The sequence below is a fragment of the Micromesistius poutassou genome (genome assembly GCF_964030765.1).
Source record: "Micromesistius poutassou genome assembly, chromosome: 19".
Taxonomy (NCBI): domain Eukaryota; kingdom Metazoa; phylum Chordata; class Actinopteri; order Gadiformes; family Gadidae; genus Micromesistius; species Micromesistius poutassou.
Window position 1 is genome coordinate 14,359,181 of NC_140289.1, and position 21,580 is coordinate 14,380,760.

The 21,580-nt window shown below is 45.6% G+C and overlaps 2 protein-coding genes across 2 annotated transcripts; one reads left to right on the forward strand and one right to left on the reverse strand.

Annotated features, from left to right (window-relative positions):
• Window positions 1-22: 22 nt before the first annotated feature.
• znf106b (zinc finger protein 106b) lies at window positions 23-17,849 on the reverse strand. The gene is made up of 21 exons (XM_084483617.1): window positions 17,731-17,849; window positions 17,107-17,517; window positions 16,935-16,996; window positions 12,136-12,339; window positions 11,206-11,985; window positions 10,747-10,924; window positions 10,573-10,630; window positions 10,203-10,357; window positions 10,029-10,089; window positions 9,081-9,728; window positions 8,665-8,804; window positions 8,211-8,348; window positions 7,757-7,873; window positions 4,516-4,707; window positions 4,106-4,168; window positions 3,791-3,910; window positions 3,537-3,608; window positions 3,324-3,395; window positions 1,317-1,463; window positions 404-473; window positions 23-294 (listed from the first exon to the last, which is right to left on the reverse strand). The coding sequence occupies exons 2-20, from the start codon at window positions 17,506-17,508 to the stop codon at window positions 417-419; spliced, it is 3,666 nt and encodes a 1,221-aa protein (XP_084339743.1). The 5' UTR covers window positions 17,509-17,517; window positions 17,731-17,849; the 3' UTR covers window positions 23-294; window positions 404-416.
• Window positions 17,850-17,929: 80 nt separating this feature from the next.
• On the forward strand, window positions 17,930-21,167 carry churc1 (churchill domain containing 1). The gene is made up of 4 exons (XM_084483917.1): window positions 17,930-18,110; window positions 19,547-19,682; window positions 19,882-19,952; window positions 20,333-21,167. Exons 1-4 carry the CDS (start codon window positions 18,072-18,074, stop codon window positions 20,423-20,425), a joined length of 339 nt encoding a protein of 112 aa, XP_084340043.1. The 5' UTR covers window positions 17,930-18,071; the 3' UTR covers window positions 20,426-21,167.
• Window positions 21,168-21,580: the final 413 nt, after the last annotated feature.

The window sequence follows — 21,580 nt, forward strand, 5'->3', positions numbered from 1 at the left end:
TTTTTAGAAATTGCAGATGTAAAATAAATTAAAAAAAATCCTGCAGTTCACATTTTGCTGTCTATCTGAATGTAGATGAATTGAACAACAAGTACAAACAAATTTTTTGTCAATATTGACTTAATTTGTAACTGGTTGCCATGCCTGAGCGTCATTAGAGCTTGGATATTGGTTTAACGAGACACCTTTGCTCTGTGAAATCAAAAACTAGCTTCAGCTATACAGGTTCAGTGTAAGTAAACACATGGAGGAATCGTCCAACTCAAACGATAAATTCTGCTTCCAAAGAAAGATCTGAAAAATAAAAAAATGATGTAGTGAGTGATTTGCGCATATGAAGGGATGAGACATACGGCATTTCTTATTTATGGTTCAAAAAACGATAACATGTCTTTTAGTATACCTCATGTGGTGCGTTAAAGCTTCAGCTGGCTGTCCTCCTCAATGTGGCTCTGCATGTGTGAAGGCAGCTTCTGCAACAAACAGCCCGATGGGAAACCCCAGTCAACAAGTGAGGCCAACGTGCAAAAGAGTTCCTTTGGCTTTTCACATCTTTGCTCATTTATGGATTTCGATAGCCAAAACAAAAGAGATGAGATCATAACCCCATGAAAATGTGGCTTTGATTGCATCAATGTGTAGCTATTGCCCATAGCAGTCCATCAAGTTACTGCGGAAGATGACAACATAACTGGGACTATAAGAAGTAAAGGGGTGATGATCATGCTTTTTGACTTTTCCAGTGTGATGTCAGACTGTGCATTAGTCACGCCTCCTGGCTAGCCGCACTGTTCACAACTTCTCGTGTGTGAATTTGCAGACGCATGGGCAAAGTGTTTGACCAATCGCTACAGAGTGGGCGTGCTGACCAATCACAGCAGCCTGGGGTGACATGATACAAAACAGAATGTTTTTGAAAGACGCTGAAATTGGCTTTGCAGAAATGAACAGTGAGAATATCTAGAATGCATTTCTTCAAATAGTAAAAAAATTTGAAAGATTTGAAAAACGAGATAGCCATCTTGTCGTTAAAGAGCCCGACGTGTTGAATGGTTTCTGTAGCTGAAAGTATGCAGGAGCAGTTAACTGAAAAAACAGGCAAACGGAATAAAGAAAACTTATGTGCTTGCAGTAGCAACCACACTAATAAGGGGGATTTTTAACATACAGGCATGTAACCATATTCAAGCAGTACCCCCGAATGCAATTATTAACCCTAAAAAAAGCATATTGGATCTTTAACAATGGAGGAGCTCAACGAAACAGAACCAAACAGGGTCCGAACTCTGAACAGATGGGCGGGCCGGCCCCCTCACCTGCTGCACGGCGTCCTGCGTGGGGAAGAAGGCGCTGCAGCCCCTCCAGCGGCAGGTGACCGTGGCCAGGCTGCCGTTGCTGTGATCCCTCAGCAGGTGCTGCGCCAGATGCTCTTCCACGCCGAAGATCAGGGAGCAGCCGTGCCACTGAGCAGGGGTCAGAAGGGCATGAGGACCAGGCCCACGCCACCGCTCACCACAAGCATTAACAGACGCAGACTGATCACCAACACACATAACAGACCAGAGACTGATCACCAACACACATAACAGACCAGAGACTGATCACCAACACACATAACAGACCAGAGACTGATCACCAACACACATAACAGACCAGTGACTGATCACCAACACACATAACAGACCAGAGACTGATCACCAACACACATAACAGACCAGAGACTGATCACCAACACACATAACAGACCAGTGACTGATCACCAACACACATAACAGACCAGAGATTGATCACCAACACACACAACAGACCAGAGATTGATCACCAACACACATAACAGACCCAGTGGCCTCACAGACACCAGGCCCTAGGGCTACAGGGGCCCTCACAGACACCAGCCCCTAGGGCTACAGGGGCCCTCACAGACACCAGCCCCTAGGGCTACAGGGGCCCTCACAGACACCAGCCCCTAGGGCTACAGGGGCCCTCACAGACACCAGCCCCTAGGGCTACAGGGGCCCTCACAGACACCAGCCCCTAGGGCTACAGGGGCCCTCACAGACACCAGCCCCTAGGGCTACAGGGGCCCTCACAGACACCAGCCCCTAGGGCTACAGGGGCCCTCACAGACACCAGCCCCTAGGGCTACAGGGGCCGTCACAGACACCAGCCCCTAGGGCTACAGGGGCCCTCACAGACACCAGCCCCTAGGGCTACAGGGGCCCTCACAGACACCAGCCCCTAGGGCTACAGGGGCCCTCACAGACACCAGCCCCTAGGGCTACAGGGGCCCTCACAGACACCAGCCCCTAGGGCTACAGGGGCCCTCACAGACACCAGCCCCTAGGGCTACAGGGGCCGTCACAGACACCAGCCCCTAGGGCTACAGGGGCCCTCACAGACACCAGCCCCTAGGGCTACAGGGGCCCTCACAGACACCAGCCCCTAGGGCTACAGGGGCCCTCACAGACACCAGCCCCTAGGGCTACAGGGGCCCTCACAGACACCAGCCCCTAGGGCTACAGGGGCCCTCACAGACACCAGCCCCTAGGGCAGGGCAATGTGGCCTAAGAATACAATCTCAATTCTTTCAAACTAATGGAAAATTTTTAAACCTTGATGTCTTTTAATTCTTCTCTAACCAAACTAAAAAGACCAGAATATATGCCTTAACCTTCTATGCCACGTCCAAGGGACAGCGGAGGTGAGGTGTGCGTGACCATATAGCCGTGTCTGGTAGGGAAAGCCACACAGTTCAAACATACACAAATTTGACCATGTTTAACCAATCGTTAGCTGTGTACGTTGACAACTCACAGACAACGTGTGAAAAAAGAAAATCACTTATTTTTGACGCGTTTGGCTTTCCATAGTGTGGGCAGTGGCTGAATGCGGCATCAGAGAGAGCGGGTTAAAGGTCCCATGACACGCCACCAGGTGTGGTGTGATCAGCCGTTACAAGCCGTTTTGGAAAATCTGCCCCTTATGACATCACAAGGGGCAGAAAGTGGGCGTGTCCACCTAGTTGTGATCAGTCTACCAGCCGACCCAGTGGACTGAAGCAAACGTCGCTCATCTATCCGTCACACATCTAGGTGGACACGCCCACCTGTGATGTCATAAGGGGCAGATTTCCAAAACGGCTTGTAACGGCTAATCACACCCACACCTGGTGGCGTGCCATGGGACCTTTAAGCTTCTTGGACCACTATAGTATAACAGTGTGTGTGTGTGTGTGTGTGGATGTGTGGCGCTCCGTCTGAGCAGCAAATTATTTTCACAACAACAAGCGGTGCGGAGCCCCAGGCCGGCGGCGCCACACTCACCCAGCAGCGGTGGTTCTTCATCAGGTTGAGCTTCGTGGCCCTCATGCTCCCGTCGTAGCAGCCAGAGTAGATCTGAGGAGGAGGACGCAGGGACTGAGTCGAGTCCTCCCAGAGGAGGGGAGTGTGAGCGCCTGCATCCCCCCCCCCCCCCCCCCCCCATCAGCCCTCATGCTTCTGTGCAGTCAAAACAACAGGATGGGAGGGTGTACCTACCACGCTCTTATGGATGGCCATACACATCACCATGTCGCTGTGGCCCCCATACACCTGCAGGCGGTCATGGGACTGGAACCAGGACAAAAACGTCATTAGGCTCCAACTCGTGACATTAAATGACATCATCCAATTCATGTCCCATTTCTCAATGCACTCGAGTGCGTTGATCTCTTAATCGATTAACTGCTCCAACCTGCCAGTGATTATAACAACGTCTGTGCGTATCGAGAAGGAGACAAGGGGCGGGTTACCTGCAGCTCGTAGACGCGCACCAGCTTGTCCAGACAGGCCGTCACCATGACTTTACCCAGGATGATGATGGAGGTGACCGAGTGGCTGTGGCCTTTGTAGATCCGCACCAACTCACCGGTCTGAGGGACAAAAGCACACAAAGCAGAGGAATGAGGAGCAGAAGGGACGATACGGTGCAGAGACCGGGAGGAGCATAGGGACGATACGGTGCAGAGACCGGGAGGAGCATAGGGACGATACGGTGCAGAGACCGGGAGGAGCATAGGGACGATACGGTGCAGAGACCAGGAGGAGCACAAAGGGAAGGGACTCACGTGGATGTTGTGGGCGTGCACGCCCGTGTCGCTGGAGCCGCTGAACACCAGGTCGTTGACCACCTTGGGGCGGAAACACAACGGTGACGGGGTTACACCGGGCACATGTGTTAACGCGTTACCAAACGGCAGGGCTTCAAAGTCACCTACAAAACACTCCGTAGTACGTAGCCAATCTAAAACATCCTCCATCAAAACTTAAATGACGCCGCTACACAGCCGCTGGCTGGGCTTTGCTCCGTTAAAAAAAAATAATCGGTTGAAATGACCGAAGTCTAATTTGAATGCAAATCCGTTTTCAAAATGTAACAAAACTGCTTTTGCGTCCGCCCCGACACCACGGCCGTGCGCTCTGGGCTCAACGCTCGGCTGGAGTACAAGCGGCCAGTCGGCCGGGGGGGCCCCCTCACCTTCATGCAGAGCACCGTCTTGGTGTGGCCCTGCAGCGAGCGCAGCATCAGGCCGCTCTTGGCGTCGCGCACGCTGATGGTGCTGTCGTAGGAGCCCACCAGCAGCACGCGCCGCGCGCCCTCCTGGGCCGCGCCCAGGCAGCTCACGCCCCGCGGCCCGTGGCACTCCAACACGTCCAGCTCCTTCAGGGTCTGAGGAGCAGGAGGAGGAGCAGGAGGAGGAGGAGCAGGAGGAGGAGGAGGAGGAGGATGGAGGTCAGGTATGTTTCTGACTGTCGCAGAAAAAGAAAGCTTACAATATTTTTTAGATCAATTGATTGAACGGGGAACACGTAGACTATTCTCAATGACGGCGTGATCGGGATATGCAATAAACCGGGATACCTCTGTAGTGCATGATTCTAGACTAAGTCCAGTTGATACAAATTGAAGGACTGAACGGTAATGAAGTAATGAATCACTAGTCACGGTTCGGGGCATGTATGTATGGTCTGGTTGATTCAGGTCAGTGATTGCGGTTCCCAGTGGAGTTTGTCAGTGTGGGACGGTGGCTGTCCCGTGAGGCCTCAAGACCAACATGTTCTCCTGACTGTACATTCATTAGAAAAGATTCACTCACTTTAAAAACGTTATAGTCACATAGGTGGGAGCTCAAGTCCCTTTCAGCACGGCTCTAAACCTCACAGCACTGTTACCACTCACTATATTAAACACCTCACAGCGCTGTTACCACTCACTGTATTAAACACCTCACAGCGCTGTTACCACTCACTGTATTAAACACCTCACAGCGCTGTTACCACTCACTATATTAAACACCTCACAGCGCTGTTACCACTCACTGTATTAAACACCTCACAGCGCTGTTACCACTCACTGTATTAAACACCTCACAGCGCTGTTACCACTCACTATATTAAACACCTCACAGCGCTGTTACCACTCACTATATTAAACACCTCACAGCGCTGTTACCACTCACTGTATTAAACACCTCACAGCGCTGTTACCACTCACTGTATTAAACACCTCACAGCGCTGTTACCACTCACTATATTAAACACCTCACAGCGCTGTTACCACTCACTGTATTAAACACCTCACAGCGCTGTTACCACTCACTATATTAAACACCTCACAGCGCTGTTACCACTCACTATATTAAACACCTCACAGCGCTGTTACCACTCACTATATTAAACACCTCACAGCGCTGTTACCACTCACTATATTAAACACCTCACAGCGCTGTTACCACTCACTGTATTAAACACCTCACAGCGCTGTTACCACTCACTGTATTAAACACCTCACAGCGCTGTTACCACTCACTATATTAAACACCTCACAGCGCTGTTACCACTCACTATATTAAACACCTCACAGCGCTGTTACCACTCACTATATTAAACACCTCACAGCGCTGTTACCACTCACTGTATTAAACACCTCACAGCGCTGTTACCACTCACTATATTAAACACCTCACAGCGCTGTTACCACTCACTATATTAAACACCTCACAGCGCTGTTACCACTCACTGTATTAAACACCTCACAGCGCTGTTACCACTCACTATATTAAACACCTCACAGCGCTGTTACCACTCACTATATTAAACACCTCACAGCGCTGTTACCACTCACTATATTAAACACCTCACAGCGCTGTTACCACTCACTATATTAAACACCTCACAGCGCTGTTACCACTCACTATATTAAACACCTCACAGCGCTGTTACCACTCACTATATTAAACACCTCACAGCGCTGTTACCACTCACTATATTAAACACCTCACAGCGCTGTTACCACTCACTATATTAAACACCTCACAGCGCTGTTACCACTCACTATATTAAACACCTCACAGCGCTGTTACCACTCACTATATTAAACACCTCACAGCGCTGTTACCACTCACTGTATTAAACACCTCACAGCGCTGTTACCACTCACTATATTAAACACCTCACAGCGCTGTTACCACTCACTGTATTAAACACCTCACAGCGCTGTTACCACTCACTATATTAAACACCTCACAGCGCTGTTACCACTCACTATATTAAACACCTCACAGCGCTGTTACCACTCACTATATTAAACACCTCACAGCGCTGTTACCACTCACTATATTAAACACCTCACAGCGCTGTTACCACTCACTATATTAAACACCTCACAGCGCTGTTACCACTCACTGTATTAAACACCTCACAGCGCTGTTACCACTCACTATATTAAACACCTCACAGCGCTGTTACCACTCACTGTATTAAACACCTCACAGCGCTGTTACCACTCACTATATTAAACACCTCACAGCGCTGTTACCACTCACTGTATTAAACACCTCACAGCGCTGTTACCACTCACTGTATTAAACACCTCACAGCGCTGTTACCACTCACTATATTAAACACCTCACAGCGCTGTTACCACTCACTATATTAAACACCTCACAGCGCTGTTACCACTCACTGTATTAAACACCTCACAGCGCTGTTACCACTCACTATATTAAACACCTCACAGCGCTGTTACCACTCACTATATTAAACACCTCACAGCGCTGTTACCACTCACTATATTAAACACCTCACAGCGCTGTTACCACTCACTGTATTAAACACCTCACAGCGCTGTTACCACTCACTATATTAAACACCTCACAGCGCTGTTACCACTCACTGTATTAAACACCTCACAGCCACTGACTTCCTCCACAGATCACTTCCGTGATAACGCAGTTTTGCTTTTTGAAGTTTTATTTTAATAAAACACGTGTTTTTAAGGCACTTCATCTTATTTTTTGCACCAATCAGACCGTTTCAGAAATGAAATATATTCGTTGCGACAGCCCGATTTTATAATGTAACACGGTGGCACATCTACAGCATTGATTGGGAAAACCATATAATTGTTATTTATAAATAATAGGCACTCGTCCTCCTGCTTTAGCAAAAACGCACTGGACCACAATGAAAAACCCTGACACCAAAACCATGATATCAACCAAAACTGAATTTTGTGAACCGTTCACCCCCACAACAGCTGCTTCATCAGATCACACGATTGAGATGATGTGGCTATTATGCTAGAGGTGCACAGCAGACCAGATGTTTCTCCCCAAGTTAACAGAAGTCGGTTGGGAGAGCAATGGACCTATCAGAAGTAGGAGCTATGTGTATGGGCGGGAAGTGTCTCTGAGGAGCGATCCGATTGGCTCACTCACCTTCAGGTTGAGGCTCACTACACAGCCATTGGCCAGCCCCACGTAGAGAATACCCCAGCTTATGTGCAGACACAGCACCCTGTCGGGGAAGGAGACCTGGTCCAGGCACTTCTGAGACTGGAACCCAGAAAGATCTGTCACAGCAGTACCGCACTAACACAACAGAACCAATGTGCTTTGAGGACTTCATACCCCCTATATGATATTCTTCAGTTTAGTTTATTTCAATCACATATACACACAACACAACATACAAGTTGTCATCTTAATTTATACATTGACATTGCTTAAAAGTACTGACCGAAAAGGTGTAGGTTGAAGCGCTTATATATATATATATATTTGTATTTTTTTTCATGGGCCCCTCAGGATCTTATCATTTTCTTTTATTTTTCATTAAGTATTATTTTATTCATTCTCTGTGTGTGTGCGTGCGTGCGTGCGTGTGCATTACCTTGACGCTGAAGCAGCGCACCGTCTTGTCGCTGGAGCCCGTGTAGAGGCGGGCCAGCGCGCCGGGGGCCGACGGCGCCACCAGCAGGCAGTTGACGGTGCTGCTGTGGCCCGTAAACACCGCCTGGCACTGTTTGGTCTGCAGCCCCGGGAGGAAACACAGGACCGCCGTTCAGTTCAACTGATCGGCCGATCGGCTGTCCTGAACATCTGGAGCCGACTTCATTTAAATAATAACTGCTTTGAATTAGTGGTCTTTTATCAGAACGTTTTTTTTTTTAGATTTCTTCATGCATTTTTATGCTTTAAGACAGGAAGGAGAGACAGAGGGAAAGGCACGAGGCAAAGGACGACGGCCGGGAATCGAACCCGGGCCGCTGCAGTCAGGACTGGGCCCCAGTGCTACGCGCTGTACGGTACAGCGCCCCCTAGTGGAGGCGGTGGTGGGAGCGTACCGCGAGGCAGTAGGCCCGCGCCGTGTTGTCCCCGGAGCAGGAGTACAGCCGCCCGCCGTGGATGTGCAGGTCGTGGACGGGGCCCGCGTGGTTCTCAAACGGCCCCAGGGCCAGCGGCTCCTGCGGCTCCTGTGGCGGCTCTTTGGTGAGCCAGAGAGACACAATATGAAACGTATCATTTGAATATTGTACTTTCACTTGAGGATTTTTCAGAATCTGTTGATCAAATCCTACAGAGGACACTTTAAATGTCATTTATTTAAAAATATATATGGTACGTATAATGAAGAATCTAACTTGGTCTCTCTTGGTCCAACGGTTTCAGATTGTGTTCGATCTGAAATCGAACACAATCTGCACATGAAGGTCGTTTCATGGCCGTCGCTCAATTCAAACTAAGGAGTCACATGACTCACCGGACGTCGCCATAGGAACCGCGGGGCCCTCCTTCCCGCCGGGCCCCTGGGTGCCGGTGGACGCGGGCTGCAGGGCAGCGGGGTACTCCCTGTCTGGGGCGGGGGGCGGGATCTTCTGGGGCGACACCTCGCTGTCTGATTCGACGATGTGAATGACGTCATCTGTGCGGGGCTCCATGATGACCAGCGAGCCGTCACTCTCATAGCCGTCGGCAGCCTCCTCCTCGTCCTCCTCCTCCTCCTCCTCCTCTTCCTCCTCGTCGTCCTCCTCCTCTTCCTCCTCCCTTGTGGGGGCTGGCGGCGGGCTGCTACTCGACTTGACGGCGGCGAGCGGCGGCGCCGGGGCCGTGTTGGTGGCGCTCTCGGCGGTGGCCTGGCCCGCAGGCCCGGGGGGGGGGGTGCGCTGCAGCAGGAGGGAGGGGTGGACGAGCGGAGCCACCTCGGGTGGATTCGCGCGCTCCAGCTTCAGCAGGGCCCTAGGCGACGGGGGGACGGTGAGAAGATGGCCGGAGGACGGCGGCGGGGTGGCGAGGGGCGGCTGCAACAGGGGGGAGGCTGCAGGGAGGCAGGCGAAGGGGGAGTGGGGGGAGCGGCTGGGCGGCGCGGCGGGGGCGGCGGGTTCTGCAGCGCCGGGCGGCCCAGAGGAGCCTGAAGGAATTGGGACGAGTGGGATTATTGCCATTATTGATCATTACCTGCCACTTCAGTAATGCACCGTGAGCTAGCTTTTCCTATAGGCACCTGAGAAAATATGTATACGACGTGTTGTATTGATCACAGTAGGGAACCTCGTTCCATGAGATTTCCAGTCAAAAGCTGCGTTACATCAGGGAATAGCGAATTCTATTTGGGAATTGAATTGTAAGATACAGTGACATGTATCGGGTTACATATTGTGTAGCCACATTTCCACCAACACCATGGCCATGTTTCAAGGACATATCTTACCTTGCATGCCGTGCAGGATCTCAATGCGCTTCGTTCTTAGACCGCTGACCTCAGTAGAGAACTACGCAACAAACACAGGACTCGACAAATCAAACACTGAATCAAGTACTCGTACGATAAGATGACCCAAAAAGCGGCATGGCGTGCGTTCATTGTTCAGAGTGTCTGTTCCACCTGCTGCCTGAGGGCCAGGAGTCGCTGGACCTCTGCATACGTGGCCTGCAGGGCGCTGCGGGCCTGGACCAGAGAGTGGTCCACCTCCTCCAGGGACCTGCACACCTCCTCCTCCCGCAGAGACACGGCCAGGAGCTGGTCCACGTCCTTGGTGCCTACAGGACCAGAGGGCCACGGACGTTCACGTGTCAAATGTTATCCATTTTAGGACCCTGTTTTTCTGATAATCATTTCATACAAAGTAGGAATATCAGCAGTTCACCTGAATACCGTATAATGCTTTCACACATATGGTCACATCGAAAACGTGTAATTCTTCATAGCAAATGGAAATAAACAGTGTGTGGGCATCATCAAGAATCACACTGACCCTTCTTTGATTTCCTCTTCTTCTTTCCACTCCCTGCCGTACTGGAAAGGCCGTCATCCTGGAGAGGATGCGTACAGTTCAGGGTTCAACAACACGTGAACATGCCGTGCCATTACACCGGAGCAACACAGTGGACGGCCCCGCCTGCTACCACAGCACGCCTCGCGCCCTTACCAATTTACGTTTCCTCCTCTCTGGGGGGCTTCTGTCCAGCACCTCCCCCTTGACCGACACCCTAGCCGGGTTGCCCTGGCCGCTGTCTGCCGTTGTGCTGTAAGAGTCCCAGTATAGGTGTTCGTCCTCTGTGAAGTCTACTGGGCACAGCGGTGGATTCTCCTGATCATCGCCCAACCTATTCCACGAGAGAATTGATTGAGAGAAATATAAATTACACGAGAAACATGAAAAAAGGACGAAAGTGAAACTATTAAACACATACACCTACACACATACACCTACGCACTGAATGCGGTATTGCTACTGGAAGCAAGTATTGATCATGTAGCACAAACTCTGTTGCGCCAACATTTATGACATCATTTTAAAGCCTTTCTTCCTACTTGCACAGGCAACTTTGGATAAAAGGGTCAATGCTCAATGGAATACGTCAGCCTTCTTTAGAAAACCCTCTACCTGGGGTTCTTATTGCGTTTCCTCCTTTGCGTCCTCTTACTGACAACCACCTGAGACAACTCCTGCTTGATGGTTCTTTGCTGCGTTTCCCCACCCCCAGAGTCTGCCCCGGGCTCCGTCGGCGGGCCCAGCGCCTTCCGGATTAGGCGCAGCATGACGCTGACATCCGTGTTGCGCGGGTTGACCAAACCTGCCGGGCTCGGCCCTGGACTCGGCTGAGGAGACGTCCTGACTGGCTCTTGTTCGTACAGCGTGGCTCCCAACTGAGAGACGTCGTCACTGGTGAAGTCCAGCTCTTCGCCTTGCTGCGTGTGGTAACTGGATTGATTATAGTCGTGAGTCTTTCGGGGACCTTCATCTAGCGGCGTACCGGAGGAAAGCTTTGCCTCTGCCCCTGCTTTGCCTCTTTTGACCCTGGCGCTCGGAGCAGGCGTGCAGGACGTCTTCAGGACGTTGTGGTCCTGCTCATAGTGGGCAGACTGGCCGGCCTGGTTCTGATGGTACGACTCCTCAGGCCTTTCTCCTGACCGTGCGGACTCCTGCTCTCCGTTACCAGTCTGTGTCGTTGGCTGACATGTTCGGCTTCTCAAGCCAAGCCTGCTGGCCAGCCCGTTCTCCTTGTCCTGACCCAGCGCCACCCCACTGCCGCTCGCCTCCGCTGGCTGGCCCAACGTTCCCACCCAGTCTTCTTTCTCAATTAGTTTGGCTTGTTGTCTCATAGTCTTTCTTAAATTATTTAATTGAAGCATTCTCTTTTTTTCCTTTTTGAGCGCCTTTTTCCTGTTATGCAAAAGTTTGAGATGAAAGAAAAAGAGACCATTGTCAATTTCATGACAATGGTCTTGATTATCAACCACAGCAACAAAACATCACGACAGACAATTTTACAAAGAGCAACCAACATTAAGCTGACTCCGGGATGAGACCTACCGTTCAACAGCTCGATTGTGGTTTCTTTCAAGGATTACTTTGTAGTCCTCATGGCTCAGTATCTTGATTAAAGAAACAGGCTTATCAGAGGACTTCACTAGATTCTGATATTTCAGTTTGTGTTCAGGTTCGCGGATGTGCTTGGAATATTTTTTGAAGTTAGTGGAATATGTCTGGCAAGCTTGACACCAGTGGCTGATATCCCTGTGGAAACAAACCAAATGTTACCTTAGTGTTGGTTGTTGGTTCAAGGCACTTGTTAGACATTAAGATAATTACATAATTTATTGAGACGATGATTTTCTCGAATTATTCAACAATGAAGATACAACCCAAAAGTGAAAAAAAGAACATTTGACATGTTAATATGTTAAGACATGTTACCGTTTGTTTCTTGAGATTATTAATATATATTTCAGTTTTCATTTTCTCATTGGAATTTCTTATTGAAGCAGTACGTTACGCCTATCAATGCCACTATATTACCAGCTGGAAGGTACAGAGGGAAGGTTGAATTACATGTTGGAGCCATTTTACTTTATTTGGTTAAGGCTCATTTAAATGAATGAGGAATGCCTCCATCTGGTGTTGACCAGAGGTAGGACAAAGGCCTTATAATCAGGACAGAAATTGCATGCAGGTGTGTGCAAAACAAACAGTGAATGCCAGAGAGCACACAGTCTTTTACTGCTCCCAACAAACTTTGATTTTTGAGTATACAATCCACACAACCTACCGGACAGACTACGGTTAACTACGACGGTGACAAAGAAAACTGGAGGCAAGTACAAGAAACTCAACGGCATAAAGGCTGTAGCTAGCACCGAGACAAAGAAGCTACTGACCTAAGACTACTCTCACCTGAATGGATTAGAGTTGAACACAAGTAAAGACTACTCTCACCTGAATGGATTAGAGTTGAATACAGTAAAGTAAAGACTACTCTCACCTGAATGGATTAGAGTTGAATACAGTAAAGTAAAGACTACTCTCACCTGAATGGATTAGAGTTGAATACAGTAAAGTAAAGACTACTCTCGGAAAATATATTTAAATTATTTGATATAAGATAACCCACACAGAACTGACATGATGCATTGAAATGATCCCAAATATGTAATGGGGTAACATTGTATGTTTTATATATAATTGATAGTTAAAGTAACAGATCCTTGAGGTCAGGCCCGGCGATTGCCATAGGCGACCTAGGCGATCGCCCAGGGTGCCAAAATGTGTTGGGGGCGCCCACTAGTGGCGCCTTTAATTCCCACTAATCATTAGAAGAAGAAGAAGAAGCGAAATGAAACATGTCTATTAAACATGAACATCCTAGGGCGTGCCCCCCCCCCCCCCCCCCCCCCCCCGTCTACAATCCCGATCGCTCCCCCCCTCGTCAACAATCCCGATCGCCCCCGTCAACAATCACGATCTCCGTATTGAACCAATATTACAAGACTTGAGCAATACAGAACATGTGAGCGAGCAATTTCATGCCTTCAATAAAATTGCAGCAGACGTCAAGGTTCTTCACCACTGTGAACAAACATTACTCTCAAAATAAGAAAAGGTGGAAAAATCAGGAGCTGGTGGTATATTCCAAGAGCACAGCAATTAGAAGAATTGTATGATAAAAGCCATACTGGTTGAAGAGGGTTCCACCCTCCGTTATTGTAACACCCACACAAGAAGCTCCACATTTACAGCAGCAAATGCAGAGTGATGAAAAGGTTTCAGTTGGTGTGGGTAGCAGAAGATCTGTGAGAACTCATCTACATCCTCCCTTCGCCTGCAAGCAGAAGCCAGGAAAGAAGTTTTAATTGCCTGTGCTGCTGCACTTCAAGAAAAAAGAGCTTGATGAAGCAGAAGTAATAAAAACAAAAATAAAAGCACTAAAAGAGGCACTTAAACTGGAGGTGGAAATCGCTGCTACAAATGCAGTGCTGAAAGTATTGTCGTCTCCTCGGGACACTGAATCTAAACCTGTTTATATGTCAACATCCAGAGTCCCAGAGTATTTAAAGTCAATGTCAGATGTCCCTTGATGAAAAACTAATTTGATCCTTTGTGGTATGGTGGTCTCGGGCTAGGTATGACTCGGAGAGGGATAAATGTTCAACATGTGGCTTATTCTAACAGAGACACAAGGTAAATGAGCTTGCGATCTGGGAGGTGGTCCATGGAGCATCTGTCGAACATCGGTGAACAAATAGTTTATATTGGAAGTGGGCGTGATGGTAAATTAACCATGCCTACAGGTTCTAATTTACCCAGGTAAACCGTTGGTCTGTCTTGCCTTAAGCAGAAATGGCAGTGTGGCCATGGTTGTAGTTCTTTAACCTATCTACAAACTCATAAAACCTTATATGGTGTTGCCCATTATGTGGAGAAGAAACCATTCATAACTGTTTGCTTGAAACATGTCATCTGAAGAAGCATAGACTAAAATAATTTACATCATTCTCCACATAACATGGAGTATGCTGCTGCTGCTAATATGGAGGGGTATGATGATGATGAACATGAATATGTTGAAGAGGAAGATGAGGAGAATAAGAAAATGCAGACTCCCTGAAACACCATCCCTGCAGTCTGTTAGCAACGCTGCACCTAGTGGCCAGTGTCAAGGAGAAGAAAGTCTTCCGGACCACAGGACCAGAGTGAAGGCATATTGGACATTATGAGGAAATAATAATAATATCACAGAATGAACTAATAAAAGGTTTGGTTCGCCGGCAATTTAGCCTACTATCGAGCAGTTCACTCGCCGTGTGCTTATTGCTTTACAACATTTCCACCCTCTCCATCAATCAACATATTTTTAGGCTTCACTGAACTATGCTATTGCTTGTATATATAAATAAACAGCTCAAGTTAGGCATGGGGTGATACGGAACTCTGCAAACTGATTGTGCGTCATAGCAGTTATGTATACGCTCATTATACAACAGTTAGGAATCAATCAGATCGCTTGATTTAAGCCACCTGTTTTATAAGTTTAAGGTTGTTTAAGGCATGTTCTTTCGTGAAGTGCTGTCCCAATCCCATGTTTACCTATCTGAGCACATGTGGCCTCACTCACTCAATCACTTAAGTTAATTAGCACCTGAGATCAATTAAGCCTGTGAGTCCTCAGGGCTCACTTTGGGATTGGCCCCTTGTACAGCAATATAACCAAGAGGTCCCAGAGACAAAGAGAAGACGGAAATGGGACTAAAAAGGAACATAACCAGCTAAAACGTCCATTCAAAGGAAATTATATAACAATGCCGAACAACCGCCAGCTAGCAGAGCACCGTGCAACAAGATCCTGAATTCCACCAAGAATACAGTGACTTCATCAAGAACGTCATGCAGAAATCAAGCCCCATGATACATCATGCCTAAAGCTCCAACAAGAGGAAGGCAAAGTGTGGCATCTACCTCACCATGGTGTGAGACGTCCAAAGAAACTCAAGCTTTGTGGCGTCTTCAACTATTCAGCCAGTTTAAGGAACATTATTAAATAATAAATTAGTTATATAGCGCTTTTCTATGACTCAAAGTCAAGGCTCCTGCAAGGCCCAAACCTGACTAACACGCTTTTGGGAGTATTGCTTCACTTTCGACAGAAGTCGATAAATTTATGGCCCACATCGAAAGAATGATTCAGCAGATGAAAGAAAAGGAAAATCCCATCAGCCGTTTGATAAACGAAAATTCAACTCTGGACAAGCTTAAGAGAGCTGTGGCGTGGTATCTGAAGCTCAAAACACTCCTGCTAAAACTAAGCAAGAGAAGAAAGGATCTTCAATGTGACAGAAATAACTTTGGTCAAGTCTAAAATAACTAGATCAGAAGAAGCCAACAACTGACTCTGGATGACTTGATCAAAGCAAACAGCAACTCACCAAGAAGATCCTGGATGTTCACTCAAGTTATTGAAGCAACACCATATTCAAGAGGACTCGTGAGAAGTGTGAAACTGAAGACGAAAACTATCACCCTGGAGAGACCCATCAACAAACTGTTTGCTGGTGCAGCATTCAGAATGATAGATTGAAGAACAGGGTTGAACATCCTGCCTGCAACAAACACAGCTCATATTTAGATTGCACTACACAAGAATGTTTGGCTCCATATTTATTTGAGTTATTGTTATTACCACCATAACTAAGTCCATAACCTCTATAATTGGCTGATTCATTAATTCCCTCACTCTCCACCTCAAGCTGGTGTGTGGTGAGCGTTCTGGCGCCGATTGGCTGCCGTGCATCACCCAAGTGGGTGCTTCACATTGGTGGTGGTTGGTGAGGTCCCCCCTGTCACTGTAAAGTGTCTTTGAGTGTCCAGAAAAGCACTATATAAATTATATATATTATATATAAACTATATAAATCAATTAGACATTTTATAATTATAAAAACAGGGCCCAGTAAATTGATGTTAGGTCAGTAGCTTCTTTGTCTCGGTGCTAGCTACAGCCTTTATGCCGTTGAGTTTCTTGTACTTGCCTCCAGTTTTCTTTGTCACTGTCGTAGTTGACCGTAGTCTGTCCGGTAGGTTGTGTGGATTGTATACTCAAAAATCAAAGTTTGTTGGGAGCAGTAAAAGACTGTGTGCTCTCTGGCATTCACTGTTTGTTTTGCACACACCTGCATGCAATTTCTGCCCTGATTATAAGGCCTTTGTCCTACCTCTGGTCAACACCAGATGGAGGCATTCCTCATTCATTTAAATGAGCCTTAACCAAATAAAGTAAAATGGCTCCAAAAGTACATATTACTTATGCAAAACGAATTGCAAAAAATCACATTGCTCACCTGTCCAAAGCAATCTCCAACTGTAGATGATGTGTGTAACTGTGCATATGTTCATGGGCGCCCTAGCATAAAAAGTTAATTTGTAATTATGAACAATAAAAAAAACTGACTTCAATTGCAGCCAAAAATAATATGAAAATTCTGATTAGAAATGGTAACGGTTAAAACCTACTTTTCTGCTATATATTTCGCCACACAGAACACAATAGTGATTCATTTTCATTCCGGAAGACGACTGAGTGCTGGTCTTGACTGGGGCTTCATCCACTGTACTGGTCTTGACTGGGGCTTCATCCACTGTACTGGTCTTGACTGGGGCTTTACCCTTTACCATTGAACTGGTCTTGACTGGGGCTTTACCCTTTACCATTGAACTGGTCTTGACTGGGGCTTTACCCTTAACCACTGTACTGGTCTTGACTGGGGCTTTACCCTTAACCACTGTACTGGTCTTGACTGGGGCTTTGCCCTTTACCATTGAACTGGTCTTGACTGGGACTTTACCCTTTACCATTGCACTGGTCTTGACTGGGGCTTTACCATTAACCACGGGCTTGACTGGAGCCTTAGCCATTTGAATGCCCTAAAACGAAAACGTCAATGACACACATTATTAGTTGACATTTCACATAAAGTTAATTGGAATAAATTGTGTATGAATGCGTTACACCTGTAAATATATATAGTCACATGCAATAAGGTAAACGAATTCTTATTCCCTGAAATTCACCGAAGTACTCAGAGGTTTAAGACTCAAAAGTGTAAGAATCATAATCGAAATCCATGACATTCTTACCTATGTTCAAAGCCAACTGTATTTATTGGGAGTAGTTTATCGAAGGAACTAAACGCAACAAAAACACTGTACAGAAAACTTCCACCACCAGGTCGCCATGCTTAAAGGGCGGGTCTTACACCACGTCCGGGCTTACGTCACGGCAGACGCCGATTGGTCGGCTGTCCCCGGAAGTATCGTCCTCTTCCTCTTCCTCACATCCACCGTTGTTTATCACTTGTGATGAAAATAGCAGCAGGTTTTGTTCAATTAAACACTTTAGGCAGACCGTATTAGGTCCTTTTTCAATATTGTTTTATTCTAATTATCTGTTGACTATTAACCCTTGGAAGAAAGTCGAAATGTGCAACGGTTGTGTGCAGAAGGAATACCCTGACAGGGTAAGTTTGTGTTTACAAACTTTACATTGTTTTTCTTTATTACAGATATATATAAATACATTTATACATTAAATACATCCTTACATATTCTTTTCCGATCACGTGTTCATATTTGTACGTATTGTCTGACGCTGTCTAAATGTAAAGGAATGTAAAGTGAAGTAATGAGGAAATGGGCAGGGCGTCACCTCGGAGCCCCTGAACTGTTACATACTAAAGTCTCTGTTACATAGTAAAGTCTCTGTTACATAGTAAAGTCTCTGTTACACTAAAGTCTCTGTTACATAGTAAAGTCTCTGTTACATAGTAAAGTCTCTGTTAAACTAAAGTCTCTGTTACATAGTAAAGTCTCTGTTACATAGTAAAGTCTCTGTTACATAGTAAAGTCTCTGTTACACACTAAAGTCTCTGTTACATAGTAAAGTCTCTGTTACACTAAAGTCTCTGTTACATACTAAAGTCTCTGTTACATAGTAAAGTCTCTGTTACATAGTAAAGTCTCTGTTACATAGTAAAGTCTCTGTTACACACTAAAGTCTCTGTTACATAGTAAAGTCTCTGTTACACTAAAGTCTCTGTTACATAGTAAAGTCTCTGTTACACTAAAGTCTCTGTTACATAGTAAAGTCTCTGTTACACTAAAGTCTCTGTTACATAGTAAAGTCTCTGTTACATAGTAAAGTCTCTGTTACATACTAAAGTCTCTGTTACATACTGAAGTCTCTGTTACACTAAAGTCTCTGTTACACTGAAGTCTCTGTTACATAGTAAAGTCTCTGTTACATACTGAAGTCTCTGTTACACTAAAGTCTCTGTTACATAGTAAAGTCTCTGTTACACTAAAGTCTCTGTTACATAGTAAAGTCTCTGTTACATACTAAAGTCTCTGTTACATAGTAAAGTCTCTGTTACATACTAAAGTCTCTGTTACATACTAAAGTCTCTGTTACATTCTGAAGTCTCTGTTACATAGTAAAGTCTCTGTTACATACTAAAGTCTCTGTTACACTAAAGTCTCTGTTACATAGTAAAGTCTCTGTTACACTAAAGTCTCTGTTACATACTGAAGTCTCTGTTACACTAAAGTCTCTGTTACACTGAAGTCTCTGTTACACTAAAGTCTCTGTTACATAGTAAAGTCTCTGTTACATACTGAAGTCTGTTACATAGTAAAGTCTCTGTTACATACTGAAGTCTCTGTTACATACTGAAGTCTCTGTTATATTCTGAAGTCTCTGTTACATACTGAAGTTTCTGTTACATACTAAAGTCTATGTTACATACTAAAGTCTCTGTTACACTAAAGTCTCTGTTACATACTGAAGTCTCTGTTACATACTGAAGTCTCTGTTACATTCTGAAGTCTGTTTCATTCTGAAGTCTCTGTTACATTCTGCAGTAAAACTGTAATGACTTTCAACGATTCTTTTTAACAGGGGAACACCTGTCTGGAGAATGGCTCCTACCTGATGAATTATCTCGGCTGTGTGAACTGCCACCAGAGGGACTTCGTGTTGATCAGTAACAAGACCATGGAAGACGAGGATGGAGAGGAGATTGTAACATATGACCGTAAGCTAACATTTCTACTTTTTTCAAGGCATGGTCGGTTTAAAATTACATTTCAGCCTCGACATTCGGCTGCATGGCATGCATGGTTCAGAGCATTTATCAGACAATGCACCCTTCTTCAATATAAGCTGTAAGGGGTTGTACTCTTAGTATGTGGTGCCTAATACAATTGCTTTACACTTTTTTCATCCCCTTGCAGATGTTTGCAAAAACTGTGACCACGTTGTCGCCAGACATGAATACACATTCTCCGTGGTGGACGAATATCAAGTAAGAAATATTCTCTGTAGCACTTTGTATCCTACATTAATTACTAGATATTTCCATGAAACATAAACAATTAATTAAAGATATGAGTACTCTAATATCTCCGTTCCATTCGGTGATAAGTGGTGATTGTTCCCAGGGTATTGCCACTGACACACACTTCTTAACGTTCCTTATAATGCAAATGCTAGGGGCAGTAGGGTCAATGACCTTCTGTAACCTCATTCAGCGATAGTTAATGACTCAACAGACATCTATTTACATGAAAATCGTTGAGAGATTATCCCTTTAAATATCATGCCAAAGTTTCTTCTAGGAGAAATGTACCACGGTGCCTTGTTTCACGTTTATATACAGTAACTGCCCTTGTTTGCATGGTCTAGGAATACACAATGTTGTGCATGCTATGTGGAAAGGCCGAGGACTCCATCAGCGTGCTTCCAGACGACCCCAGGCAGTCTGCCCCTCTCTTCTAGCCGTCCGAGACAAGCCAGGGGGTCAGCCTGCATATTGGATATTGATAACTCAGAATCAACATCCAACGTGTTTGACCGGTCTCTGCCACACCCATCACGTTCTTCTGCCTTTATTGTCAAAAAATAATGAAATGTTTTCAGTGTGCAGAAAGTTTGGCTGGCTCCATGGCTTATTATAGCCATATTGTTTAATTGTTTTGCTATATATGTATGTTTTTTTATTTTTATGATAACCTTTCATTTGAAACCAACAATGTGAAGTATGGTAATCTTGATAAAAATATCAGTTACAAAAAATATTTACTTTTACAAAGACATTCTTTAAATCTCAAAAGTAACTCTAGACTTTGCATTTAGTGCTCAGAGGAATGCACTAAAACTCAGGATCCGTTTAACTATGACGGCGAGTGACATATTTACCGTTCCACTGTTTGTACTTTGTCTAGTGTCCGCTGCAAAACATTGTTTAAACCCTTCTAGCTTATGTTGATTGAATAGTGTTTCTTTCCACCTACGTTTCTTAATACTGATGACAGAAAATAGCAGCCCAACAACTGTGAGCCTCTTTAACAATGGATCTATGAATGGTGACTTTAGGACCGGCCCCATGAAGTCACACTTGTGACTTCATGGTATTTGCATATTGGACCGGTTTACTCTCTTGTGATGCAACAAACTGTGCAGAGCAGATATAACCAGTTGTTTACTAGCTTAATAAACATTTTATAAATATGTATTTATACATACTTGCATACCCAGCTTGATTCTTAGGGTATTTTCAAAGTACCAATATCTAGACTAGATTTGGAATGAAATATTTTTTAATCAAAACATAGATTTTCAGTTGTTTGGTATTTTAAAGGCAATGTTTTATTCAGTCATTGTTTAATACTTCTAAAGTAAATAGGCATATGGTAAACAAACCACTTCCATCGTAGTTTCTTCCATGGTCAACCGTCCAATGCAAGACAAACAATATTGGATGATTGCTGGCTACATGGTGATGTATTTGGAGCAAAGTTGGTAAAATATAAAATTAAATAAAAAACAAAACTATCTTACTGTACAAATAAAATACATTATCAACAAATAGATTTGTAATGATACCCATGCATGTGACTATACCAGAGTATGAGTGCATTTACATTCCAACAT